At 47.5% G+C, this 13,551-nt stretch overlaps 1 protein-coding gene across 1 annotated transcript in view; it reads right to left on the minus strand.

Moving 5' to 3' along the window:
* The window catches only part of LOC119453723 (AP-1 complex subunit gamma-1-like), a 112,483-nt gene that overhangs the window by 65,421 nt on the left and 33,511 nt on the right, over positions 1 to 13,551 (minus strand). The window contains exon 6 of the mRNA XM_049666668.1: positions 1,695 to 1,771. Within this exon, the coding sequence (XP_049522625.1) occupies positions 1,695 to 1,771 (77 nt within the window). The remainder of the gene's footprint in view (positions 1 to 1,694; positions 1,772 to 13,551) is intronic.

A 13,551-nucleotide genomic window follows, 5' to 3' on the forward strand; every position in this document is an offset into this window, starting at 1 on the left:
CATAGATTAGTTCAGACAACTCTCGGAGCTAAGCGAAGGCGGAGCACTACAAAGGGATGTTGCAAAAGAGCAACAACGGCGTTAGCGTCTACATTGCCATAGTCATCAGCGTGAATGACAGCAACGACTGAACGCGAACACTTCATGCCTAATTGTGCCTTTAAAGCCTTTCTAACTGTGTAGTCGCCATGCATGATCGCATCGACAGCCGCCACTGTTTCATGCACACCGGTTGCAGCAAACAGTAGTTTCATTTTGACTTCGTGCTTGTTTCAGCCGCATGCCTTCTAAACTGCATAGATGCCATCCATGGCTGCGTCAATAGTGAGTGCGCTTCCATCCGCAGTTGTTCATGTAAATGGTAGTTTCAGTTTGAATCGGTCCGTGCGTTGACTGCATGCTGCAGACCTACGTAGTCGCTATCTATGATCGCGTTGATAGAGGCTGCAGTTTTGTCTGCAGTAGTTGCAGCAAACAGTAGTCTCATTTTGACTCGGTGCAAAGTTGTTGAGAATTAAGAGAACCGGCTACATCACGGTGAATGGACGATCTGCTGACGACCAGCTCACTGGCGAAAAGCCTGTCTCAGTTTAAGATGTGCGCTGCGGCTGTGCTGTTAAGAAAGTTGCGAGGCCTTCGCCACTGAGAGCACTAATCAGTGACGATATGACGAGAATTACAGCTTCCGCACTGTTTTTGTGCAAAACAAAAACAGGATTTGCCGATTCATTCAGTAAATAAAAGCCTGCTGACGTAGTAAGCATTTCATTATTGCTTTAATCATACCCTCGATAATCGACATTCGATTAATTCAGACATTTTTTTTGATCCCATGAAATTCAAATTAACGAGGTTTTATATTATTAGGTCCCATTAATTGCATCTGAGCTCTCGGAAAACAATGCTATGTTGTCCTGCAGCGGGTAAGGCTTGGCAGCACTCAACTAACAAAACCTAAAACATGGTCATCACTTTCCGCTAAAATTGGAGCAGTGCAGGCGTAATTTGAGGCAATTGTGTAGTTTTGGCACAGCAAGTTGTAAATATTTACGTGTCCCTTTGGCCAAAGTAGCACAGCTGTCCCACCCTTGCAAAGATTAGGATGAAAGAGCTTACTATTATCTAACCTTGTGACAGGAGGAGAATGGACTGCATACAGCAATGACACACAATATCTTAAATGTTTCGGTTTTATAGAGCCAGGTCTCAGAATTTAGGCAGACTGCTTCCTTTCACATTACAGATAAGCTCCACAAAGCCCTGTTTGGTGCATAGCAAACAACACTAGAACACTTATGTGTAGAGGTAGTTCCAGTTAAATACATCACAGCAGAAAAGATAAACACTTGCCACAGCCCATGGCAATTAGGCACACTCTAGACCAACTGCATATTGGCATGTTCATGAACGAAACTAGCTTAAGAATTTTTATCCTATGCATCACTGAAGCACTAAGCATGATTAAGAGAGTAGAAAGTGTCATGAAGCCATAAACAAATTTTATGTCAGAAATCTGTGGTCCTAATGTTTTATACGTCATTACAGCACTACAGATGAAACAACCCTACATGGAATTAGTATTTTAAGAAAGGTTATTATCGCATTCTAACTTTGGGCACAAAGATACCAAAAACAGATCAATGCAAGCAGAAAGAAAAGGAAAGTCCACAATAACATCAACAAACCGTTCTCACTTTCTTGAAGTGCTGTAATGTGTCTGGACTCTTCTCGCACATTTCTGTGATGAGGATGACCCCTGTGATAAGCACACCTGCAAGAAAAATATGCAGCAATGAGCTCTTCCAAACACTTGTGCCTTAAAGCTGTAAAAAGCATTTACAAATTACTGGGTTTGTGCAAATACCGAATAGTAGATTTCAAGTCAAATATTGTAGAAAAAAAAAAAGAAAGGACGAATATCGAATGAAGTATCGAACATCAGAAATTTATCACAAAGTTTAGTGCTTGCAAATTTTTAAGCATTGCATAACAAAAATGTAGCAAGCTATCAATAACTTAGGTACACAGAAGATATACAGTATGGTCTACTCTTATTAACCCTTTGAGGGTCAAAGGTTTAAATAGACGGTGCGACGAACAAGTCCCAAATGGTCAATGCCGTATATTTACGACGAAGCCCGTACGTTTTAAAAAAGCTCGAATTTTCCAACTCTGTCGCCCAGCAAGTGCTGCCACCCGTGTGAATACAAGTTTTTTTTTTTTTTCTTTTTCAATCCGTAGTCTCTTGGTTTTAATTCCAAGGCTTGTTTATGCCGGCGCATCGGCAACCACTCACGGTATTCGGGGGTGCACAGTGGTTAGTTTTGCTTTCATCTCAAGCGCTGCTTTTGTTTGTAGCGCTCGCAAAAACTGATGTCTGGTTTCCAATCTCTCAAAGGGTCACCGCTAGTTGCTCGCTTGTTTATTGCTCACATGGGTGCGATTACATCTGTTCACAGGAGGGCGCTGGTAATACAAACGTTGCCGTCATTAATGAACCATGCTGCCATGCCTGCGTTTCTTGAGACTCGTGGAAATTGATTGCCCCTTGTTGGCGATGGGTTGGAGGATTCCTGCAAGTTTCTTACTCGTTTGGTTTTTCTAAAGAGTGTACAACTAGTACCCAGTTTTTTTGTGTACGCTGTGTTAGATACGGACCATTAACTAGCATGGGTCAAGTTCTTCGAGTGCAACCACCCTCCGTCGCATTCCAATTATGGTGCGCGGGTGCGCGTCGACCATGCTATCGAGATCGTCAAACAGGTTGGCAATCCCACCCTCGTTTGCCGCGCATGGAGCTATTGTCACCCCTCTGTGTGACGCTTCTCGAAAGTGCAATGGGAGGCCAGCACGGTTCGAGGTAGTTGACCCTGGTCCCAAGCAAAACTGTTTTTCAGCTCTGGAAGGTCGTTCAAGACAAACCATTCCCTCCAGTTGAGCGCTTACAGGTGAGGAGGCAACGCCGGATGCAAGTCAACCATCGGAGAATAGATCCCTTGGAGCGTCTCCATTGGCAGAACATGACGCCACTTGCACGGGCCCTACGATTGGATGAAAATGACAACACCTACACGGGCCCTACAATTGGAGGAAAATGACAACACCTGAACGGACTGGACAATTGGCTGTAAATGACGTGACACCGACAGACTGAAGGGGTTATAAGCAAGAGACAGATCGAGAAGAGAGACGTTCTTTTTGCCGCAGGTCACAGCGTCCGATTTGCTGCCGGCCGTAACGATGGCTCTTTTACTGTATATTTGCTTTGTTCTAATCCTGTAAATAATGCAAATAAACCTTCAGTTCTCGAAGTCCTCCTCCCCGTCGCCCAACTCACGCACTCAACAGCAAGATCTAATAGCTCACATACATTGTTAGACTATGCTACGGACGTGCACGCCGGTTGCTTTTCTGCAAGTGAGTCGAGCAGGCGATTTCTTCGATTTCTCGGCATACTACTGCCGAAGTGCCGAATCAGAATTCCAGTGTATCTACTTTTTAATTTTTATTCTTATTAAAATATTTATGCAAGCACATCTGTATTCATGTATAAACAATGCATGTTTTACCGACACAAACTTTTTTTTTGTCAGTTTATGCTCACTTTAAAAAAATTGATAATTCTTTTTCGAAATAGGACACAGAAGATCTTAAAGCTGCAATAAAAGAAACAGACCCTGGGTGATTGCATTTGGCCAAAAAAATTTACCTCTAAGGGTAAAAGCCTAAACGGGAATTCCAAATTAGAATGCAAGCACTGATTACAGCTCAGTTCTAGTGTAAGAAGGTCTGAAAAATATTTATTTTTTTATCAATAGAATATCTCGAGTGCTTTTTTCCTTCTGAAAACAAAGAATTAATGATGTTATGTTGTACTCAATATCAATGAGGTTCGCAACCTAATAGTGGACCTGGGTTTTAGAGTAATCTTTTATTGCACAGGAAGTCTTGCTTTCCAGTTTTCATCCAAAATAAACAAGAGCTTTCCCATCTTTAAGGCAGGCGGGTTACCGTAAGGCCAATTTGTGCAACAGACAAAAGCATGTACGGCACATCACGTGACTCGATCACTACTCCACACATAGACATCGTTGGTGCAGTGCGGGTCAACCACAGTTGGCACCAACAGTAAAAAGTAGGTGCACTTTCACTGTCAGGTTTGGCGCGATTTGCATCCTGTCAAAGTTTCTTAAATTGGGAGGGTTACAGCAAGTTCGCACAACGCGCTCCCCCTCCCCGTCCATATGCCTGTATCGCGAAGAAAGTACAGTGAAATCTCGATGATACGAATCTCACGGGGTCACGGAAAAAATTCGTATTAGCCGAATTTCGTATCATCGAAACACAATTAAAACTAGCTAAATTGAAGAGTCGAGAGGTGAACTCACTCAGGCACACATACATAAAAAGCTTTTACAGTATAGACCACTTATAACGTAACCGTTTATAGTGCAGAACTGGCTACAATGCGGCCTTTTCCGACTCCCGTTTACCCTCCCATAGAACTCCATGTACTATACACATACTGCTTACAGTGCAGCCGCGTGAGACAAAATTGCTGCTTCCGCGGGAAAATCCCGCCGACAAGGGCGGTAGCGAGCACGAGGTGCGCCCACCGATGGGAGAGGAGATCAACGAGGGCGATGCGGAGGAGGAGCATGAGACGTGAAGCACAAGTCCAAGGGCGATAAAGTCGTCACCGCGCGCCGTATGTTCGAGTGAAAGCGCGCGGGGGACGTGCGCCTTCACGGACAGCGAACGCACAGCGGAGAGCAAACACGACTTCCGTTTCACGAAAGGCCGTGGGGGTATGGGAGGGAGAGAGGGAGGGAGGGCGACGCTGTGCTGCGGCGACAAATGCGTATCTTGCAACCTTGACGCTGCGCCGTGCTCCCTATTGGGCAGCAGAAATAAGCGTCATTCTCTTCTTCAATAAAATCACTACTACTATCTTGCAACCGAGCGCAAGGGTAAATGGCGACGTAATCTCCCCACGCGAAAGGAGCAAAGCAGGAAGGTAGCGCAGAGGGAGGGAGGGAGGGAGAGAGTGGGGGGGGGGGGGCCGGCACCAGCGCGAGCACTTATCGTGATAATGTCACGCTGGGAGAGGAGGAGACGCGCTGGTGGTGAACGTTGGTGCAGCGCCCCTTGCGGCGACGGAAGGAACTACTTCCCTCGGGGACGGAGCGCTGCGCGCGGCCGCGGTCACGGAAAAAAAAAAATTCCTCTCCGACGACACCCGACGTCGTCTGCTACTGGCCGCTTACACTGAGTTGTCAGATGCCGCAAAAATATTTGCGCCAGCGCGGTTTGCACTCAAGGAATAAAATACCTGCAGACTGTCATGGTATAAATATTTTTTTAGAGATTTAAATTTAATATCACGTGCTTATTATGCGGCAATAAGAGCAAGAAACTAGAGCACTTGAAGGACCAGACGATCAGCGATCGTAGCCAGGCGCGTATGGAAAGAGCAGACGATTTCCAACCATACTGCACTTCGTGCTTTTTTACATTTTTCGGCGTAACAAAAAACGAGAATTTGTTCATCTTTATCATCATGCACCATAAAAAGTACCGATCAGAGTATGCGATACATAGCTACCATGTGCGGAAACTAAATTTAATTATATTTCTGCGGCACGTTTGGGGAGATGTGGACAGACGGAACAGCAGAGTAGACCAGAGTCTGCCGCTCGCTTCGCGCAGTCAGAATCATCCCTTCTAAGTTGTGCAGTTCCTCCATTGCTCCTCTACGATGTAAGTGTTCGTTGTGTATGCGTTTCATGATTATCGAAAATGGGACACCGATGCTTCGTCCAAAACTGTAACAGCGGATATAAGTAATGCACGGAAAACGCTCGAACTTTCAAAGCTCCAAATGACGAACGCCGGCAAGAATGGGCGAGATCTATAGAAAGCGAGGATCGAGAACTGACGAGAAACGACGTCTGCTAAAAACCTTTCCCACGCGGAACGCTCAGCAGGCGTAAATACTACGCTGACCTTGGAGGCGCAGTCTTCCCTGACCAGCCAAAAGAGTCATTGCTCCTTGGGGCGGTACTGATCGGTCCCTGTCCCATGGCGCTCCGGCAAGCTTAGCGAGAACACGTTTTAATAGCTGCCGTCTCGTTTAGCGACAGGCATCGTGTTCATCTAGCGTACTCAAGCTGTAGCTACCCAATGCAAGGGCGGCGCACTGGCATCAAGCATCCGCGCGCGAGCAGACGACAAGACCGAGCGACCGAGCCCCACGCTCCCCGCATCTGCTGCATCACTTCGACAAACCGTCACGTGACCATACGTCAGGCGTCCGGCGTTTGGTAGGGGGTGCTGTCATGATGTCCGCCGCCGCGCTCCAGCGTGACATTATGACGACATGGGAAGGAGCCGAGTTGCGCCTCCTGAGTTATTCTTCCTCCATGGCCTGTATGCTGCCGGTTTGTCGGCGCACTAGTCACGACACTTTCTCACCCACTGTGTAAATCCAAAGCAAGTATTTTATGTGTTGCTCAAAACTATATATATACAAAAATAGACTGATAGCAGCTACGAACACCGTCGGGTACGAGAGGCCACCGTATGGCGAGTTGCAAAGATGGCTATCATCAGCGAGCAACTTTCTTGCCATGCCATACACTCACTTTCATTTGCGAGACGGTTTGTCGGCTTTCAGAGTGTTGCGCGGCTGCTGCGAATAGATCTGCATCGATTTGGCACCAAATCGTAACTTTAGTCCAGGGGTTTCTCAAGCATGTTCGTTCCAGGGAACCCTGCCAAGCTCCATGAAGCGCCAAAGAATCCCCCCCCCCCCCCCGCCCCGAATTAACCGAATTAAAATGTCCTAATTAACCGAAAGTCGAATTATCGAGGGTATCAAGAAAACAATAAACAAATGCTTAACTACGTGTACAGGCTTTTATTTAGTCAATGAATCAGCAAATCCTGTTTATATTTAGCACAAGACCAGTACAGAAGCTGAAGTTCTTGTCATCTCATGATTGATTAGCGCTAGCAGCGGCAAAGGCCTCGCGCGCGTACATCCCGATTATTCTTTCGCCAGTCAGCTACTTGCCAACAAATTGTCCGTCCATTGCGATGTAGCCGGTGCTCTTAATCTTCGACAGCTTTGCACTGAGTCAAAGCAAAACTACTGCTTGCCACAACCGCTGCGGACGAAACCGGGGCCACTATCGACGCGATCATGGTGGGCGACGTTGCAGTTCAGAAGGCAGGCGGCCGACGCACGCACCAAGTCAAATCGAAACTACCGTTCGCTACAAAAAGTGCAGACGAAACCACGGTCGCTATCGACGCTACCATGGTTGGCGACTACGCAGTTGTGAAGGCACTCAGCCATGGCACGCAGCCGACGCGCGCACCCCGTGAAAACGAAACTACTGTTTGCCGCAACCGCTGCGGACAAAACTGGTGGTTATCGACACGATCATGGATGGCAACTACGCACTTATGAAGACACGCGGCATGCCGCCAACGCGGTGTTATGCGCGGCAATAAGTGCAAGAATAAAGTCTTTAAGGGGGGAGGCTACCCTCGGATACCAACTTTTTTGTTTATTGAGATATCTTAATGAAATTTTCAGGATAGACTCATTGCAAAAGCATTAGTAGAGCTACAAAATTTCATGCAGTTATGTTCGCTAGTTCTCAAGTTAGAGCATTACGTCAGAATGGTGCATATGGCTTTCTTGTTCTAGGCCTGGAGAATTTTCAAAAGGTGCTGCAACTGTGAAATACACTATGATGATTCCCAGATGGATACCTCAGGGCAAGACAGAGCCCTTTTTTTTAATTTCCTTGCTGAAAAATTTTAGCAGACCACCGAATTTAGTGTTGGTGATTAAGATTTTATCAAATTTTGATTAAATATCACAAATCACAGACACAATAAATATAAAAAAATGGGCTTGTCTTGCCCTCAGAAATTTATTCAGATACACAATAAAAAAACCTTCTGGAAATCTGATGAGCAGGTTACAGAGATATGGCTGGAACAAGCAGCCTCACCAGCCAAAAAAGTCATTTTGAGAAATTGAGCTTTGAAAGTTTTGAGCACATATATTGGTCTAAAATGACCCAGCAGCGTAACTGGAGATGTTCTTAGGCACTCTCTTCCTTTGCCGCCTTTCCACCTTCTCTGAGATCGCTTCTTGGCCTTCTTCAAAAATTTTCGCCTTCACTTGTAGCGGTGGCAGCTTCAGGATCGCGCTCCATTGCTTGAAATTTCCGCTCCGTCGCCGGCATAGCGCCAAGTCCTCATAGCACAGCAGCGCGCTTTTTATCCGCCGCCTCTTTCTCCTCACACGTCAGGAAACGTGTTTATTGCACAGTGGACGACGCGATCGCACTGTCCGAGGCAGATGAAAGAGGGTATTTGGAAGCCGCTGTTATCTAGGACCGTTATTTTGTAGCGATGCGTTACGCTTTATTCAATGCTAGTCTTATCATACACCGCTCACGGCCGGCTGATCCCGTTGATAACGTTAGCGGACCGTCGCTCTGATTACTGACGAAGCACGAAAAGGCATTAGCATCCAGAAAGGCATCGCTACAAAATACCGGCCTAGGGCACTGTACCGCTGTCGATGAGCACGAGACACCAGGCTAGGGTGCCTCGATGCCAGCGGCATCGAGGCACCCTACACCAGGCACACTCGTCACGACAAATTCTCGCGCCGGTGGAACAGGAATCACGTTGCTAGAAGCGTCGACGCAACCACTCTCTCGTGTAGATGAAGCAGAAGCTGCCCCATAGGAACCGTCGGTGCGATTATCGTCGGCGCGCGGGCGGGCAGCGAGCTTCGCCATGCGGACGAGCTTCATAGAACGCTTCCTTGCACCGAACTGCATGCAGCGTCTCGAGTTTAATCGGGCGCATCGTGACCTACCGCACAACAATCGAGGGCTAAATGCAACAACGGTCTCGTAAAGACGGTAGAAACTTGGAAAATATGCGAACGGCTGCAAAGATAGACGATAGCGAGCGCAACAAACAAAGGTCGCCAGCGATGGAGGAGCCGAAGCAGACGACGGCCGGAGCATTATGCAGGAAACCACTCATCGCGCGCAGCAGCCAATGGGAGTCGCGGGCTCCCCCGCGTCCTTGAGGAGCACGCGCTTCGCCCAATCTCAGCTTCGCGTCTCAGCAGCGGGAAACTTGAAAGCTCTCGCGAGCCCTCCAACCACGAGCGATTTACGCATCTCCCGCGCTGCCGCCGCCGCGGGTGGCGGGGAAAAAAAAGCGCAAGAATGCACGAACAAAACAACACCAAAATGGCGGCGCTCGGTGGAGCGGTAGAGAAATGGCGTTCGCGCCAAGTAGGGGTATTTTGAGCGCTCGCTCGCCGCTCGAGGGCTGCCGCGGCTCGTTATAAACTTTATTTGAAATAGTTTCGCGATGAATTAGACGTTGATATTTACAGAAATGGTAGTTTATAAGACATACTGCCCAAATATGGGATTTTCCAAAAATCGCCTTTTTCGCGATTTTTCAGTTTTCAAAGGCCACGTCCCCCCTTAAGGACACAATTAGGCACGAAGCGCTCCGGCGTTGCTGTAAATCACGTGCCGCGCACGATTGCTGCTGAGGACCATGGCGATGCGGACTGTGCCGCTTCGTTTCGGTTGGATGCTAGCGCCGTTCTTGCTCTTCTGTGGCGTGTATTTGCGATGCTCCGAGCAATTTTTCTTCTTCATTTTTTTATTTCTCCAACGTATACGTCAGTGCGCACGCAATCGGCACCTACGCTATCTACAAACAGGAGAAATGTGAATGTTGGTAAATTACGGCCTCCGAGATTTAAGTGCGAAAGCTTAGTCGCGCTGCCCGTTTTCGGAGGTTGGGTGGCTACAAGCTGCTTGCGAATTTATTGCGCAGTTCGCGCATTGCCGTTACGCGCTGTGATGTGCTTTTTGACACTCGGGCATGAGTAATGGAGGTTCTGTGGATCGAGCGCACCTTGTTTTCGCCGTTTTAGCCACTTGGTGAGCACGGGACCACGGAAAATTTATCAGTGGCTCACGGAACCCATTTTGAGAACCCATGCTGTAGTCACTAAAGCCCAACGAAGTAGTGCCAATTAGGACTAATGGCCTAAGCAGTGTGGCAGTGACGAAAATTCACCGCTGGCCAATGTGCTAACAGGCCACAAGCCATTGTGGAAGGCTTGTTGCTATGTTCATATGGGTAATTGGTCAGTGATCAGTGATTGGTCTGAGGTCCTGCATACTGGTTAGATTGATTGGCTCTTGAATAGGCGTTGTGTCCCATGTGTCAGGAACGCTTGATGCACATGGTAATCTCGCGAAATCTCGCATAAGTGATAAATGTCACCAAAAGTGGTTATTCGAGAATGGTGTCTTGAATAAAGCTTACCTTTGCTCTGCAAGGTATGCTACCATGGCTGATGATCGTTACAGAATGCGTTCTTCAACGAAATCCACTGTATACATTTCTCATGAGGTGCCATTTTGTCTTGTTGGCTCGTTAAAGCTTCGCTTAGACCGATTCCCACCAATCTTTTTTTTCTACTTCAAAGGCAATCATTCAATGACATCGCTGTCTGTTGCTTGTGCTTTTTGCCTGTTTTATGTTCTGTTGCAGGCAGTGGGCTCTAATACCACTTGCACGGGAGATTTTAACCCTTTCTGTGCCAACTTTGTTTTTTTTTTTTTTTTAGAAAACGACAAAAATTTCCTATTTTTTTAATGACTGGTTCATTGTGAACAGTTCTCACCATTGCAATATCAGCAGTTAACTTGTTATTTTCTGTTGACATTTACAACCAATTATCTTTTAGTGTTTTTCAGTTGCAGATAGGCAAGGCAACAGAAACAGTCTACATATAGCGCGATACCTTTTGGAACAGAAGTCTAGCGCACTTTTATTAGTGTCCATGTGATAAGTTATTGCTAGGCACGGCACGGAAAGGAAATTGCGAAAGCACCAGCGGCAAAGCATTTTTGTCAAGTTGTGTTCACTTGAGACAGGTGATCAGAAGATCTACGTTTTCCTCGCATAGTCATATGGCAGCAAACCTTCGCTAATTTGCCGCAAAATTGCGTGCGCACCGGTTAATTCGGACTGGAGGCAAGCCAAGGATGGCACTGATCCATAATCGCCATTCACAATCACATCAATAGTGCCCGCAGTTTCGTTCGCAACGGTTGAGGCAAACAGTAGTTTCGTTATAACTCTGTACGCACGCCATAAACATTGCAAACATAGACAGCTTTCAGGCCTTGGGGGTTCTTTTCCCAGAAGGTGCAATGTGCCTTGTTCACAGCAAGTAGCTAGTTGTGTTGCTTCCACTAGTTGTGCATGCAGACTTCATCAATACTGGAATGTCTTCTGGCAGCACGACTCCCATGCTCTGCCACATACTTCACGGCCTTTGACTTGACTCTTTCCCTGCCCGGCATGAGTCTCGTTCGTCCTGGCGTTTCCTCCAAAATATGCCAGTGATAGCCTCACTGGATCAGGAATTTCCTTTCTTCTGCTGAGTGCCCAAGACAAGTGGCAGTCCTTTCATCGTTTTGGTATGAATGCTGCACACCTAAATAGCACCAGCTTCCCAGAAAATTATTTTGTGGAGTGCGCAGCTGGCAAAAACAAAGCGGTAGTATGGCCAGTGCTTCATTTCCACATTGGCCGCATGCCTGGTCGTCGCCGGCACATCCTCACCCTTTCGCCATACCCTCCTCCGCTTACCCTCCTCCAGCAGGAATGGCCACTTATGAGTTGCGCTCTAAAGGTTGCATGCAGCGCAGTGCTACATGCACGCATCACTGCAGCAAGAAGTATGTTGCATATGCACTGTTGAGATAAAATTTGCAAAAAAATCTTGTATGCTGTAGCTGATAGCCTATTATAGCCAGGTCTGGTTAAAGTGGAATTTGTAGCGTGAATGGTATACAGTGCAGTATACATATAACGATACCACATATAACGATATATCGGTTATAACGATGAGTCGACCTAAGAGTATCAACTTATGCATTGGGGCTATGAGAAAAAAAAACATATATAACGATATATTATTCACCGCGTATCGGATATAACGATTGAAATTTTGCTTCTGGGCAGTGCTTTTCATGCAGAATAATCGTGAAAATTGTGTTCCTACGTTGCCCTTGACCGAGACGGGGCGAAAAGTTTGCCTACGCGAGTTCGTATCTGCCGCCATTACCGCGTAGCGCATCCTGCCCGCGCGCCGATTGCGAAAGCCACGGAGAGCATTGCAAGTTGGTGCAGCGTGCACAAGGTGGCGCCAGCTGCTTCACCCCCCCCCCCCCCCGACCCCGGCGGTCGCGCGAGCAGAGGGCGGAAGAAAGGCGATAAGCGAAGGCAACGCCTCCTCTGGCGAGAGGCGCCTGCGCTCCCTGCCGCGCTCTCTCTCTCAACGGAAGCAGCGGCAGGTCTGCCCCTTGAGACGAAACTAATTTTGCAAGAGGGGGGAGAAAGCGATAACCAAGCGGCGCCTGCGCGGCCTATGCACCGCGGAAGCAGCGGGAGGTGCGCCGTCAAAGCACAAAGCTGCATCTCTCGAGACGAAGCTGCAAATTTTGCAAGACTTGAAGTACGAGCTCGCGCAGTGGATGATATTGACGATTATGAAAACCGGGAGTGCCACGATCATGAAGGCTAGAAGCAGTGTCCATGCCGATCAACGGAAAAGGCGAGCTTCGTGCGCCACGACGAAAACCCCATGGGCGAAACCAACAAGGTGTCTGAACTCTGGGAGCACGTCGCTACTGACGATGAAATAGGTGGTGCTTCGATGGAGGATCTTATGAGCAAAAATAGTGCTGCCTCGTTCTGCGAAGAGAACTCCGACGGGGCGATCGTTGTCGCGACAGACGGCGGCGTTGTGCGACGGAGGCGATGACAGCAGCAGCAGTGACAACGAGATTGACAATGGCCCGCCTTTGACACCAACCCCGAGGTTCAACCACAGTGCAACATCGTCGATCGAGTCGCTCATTGAATTCATGCACGCTAAATTATAGCCGCCAGTGTTCGCGCAGCAGATGGACGCGATGCACACGGCGGTTGTGAATCTGAAACTTCCGCGAAGTGCAGATTTTTATTTCAGCGTGCCTAACGATTGAGACGCTATTTAGAGGTACAAATAAAGGTTTCATTTTTCACGGCCTACTTTCTACGACGTCGATTTTTTATTGCAAGTGTCAGTTTCGGTTTCAGGACTGCAAAGGTATATTCGGCATTTTTTTTTTTTCGCAGTCATAGCCATAATCGGTTATAACGATCGGATTTCTCGTTTGACGATGCCTCTACGGCTAGCACAACTACCGTATTTACTCGATTCTCACGCTTCCTCGATTGTAACGCGCGCCCGTTTTCCGTGAGGAAAAATTTGGAAAAATAGATTTCCTCCCGATGCACTGATGTTGCGATGAATAAAAAAAGTCGCAGTTTCGCCCGAAAGGCGATGCATCGAATGCGGTAGCAAATTAGTAGACTGCTATTAACAAGCACGGTGTCACGCGCGCTCAAGCAAACATGAACACA

The sequence above is a fragment of the Dermacentor silvarum genome, chromosome 1, assembly GCF_013339745.2.
Source record: "Dermacentor silvarum isolate Dsil-2018 chromosome 1, BIME_Dsil_1.4, whole genome shotgun sequence".
Classification (NCBI taxonomy): domain Eukaryota; kingdom Metazoa; phylum Arthropoda; class Arachnida; order Ixodida; family Ixodidae; genus Dermacentor; species Dermacentor silvarum.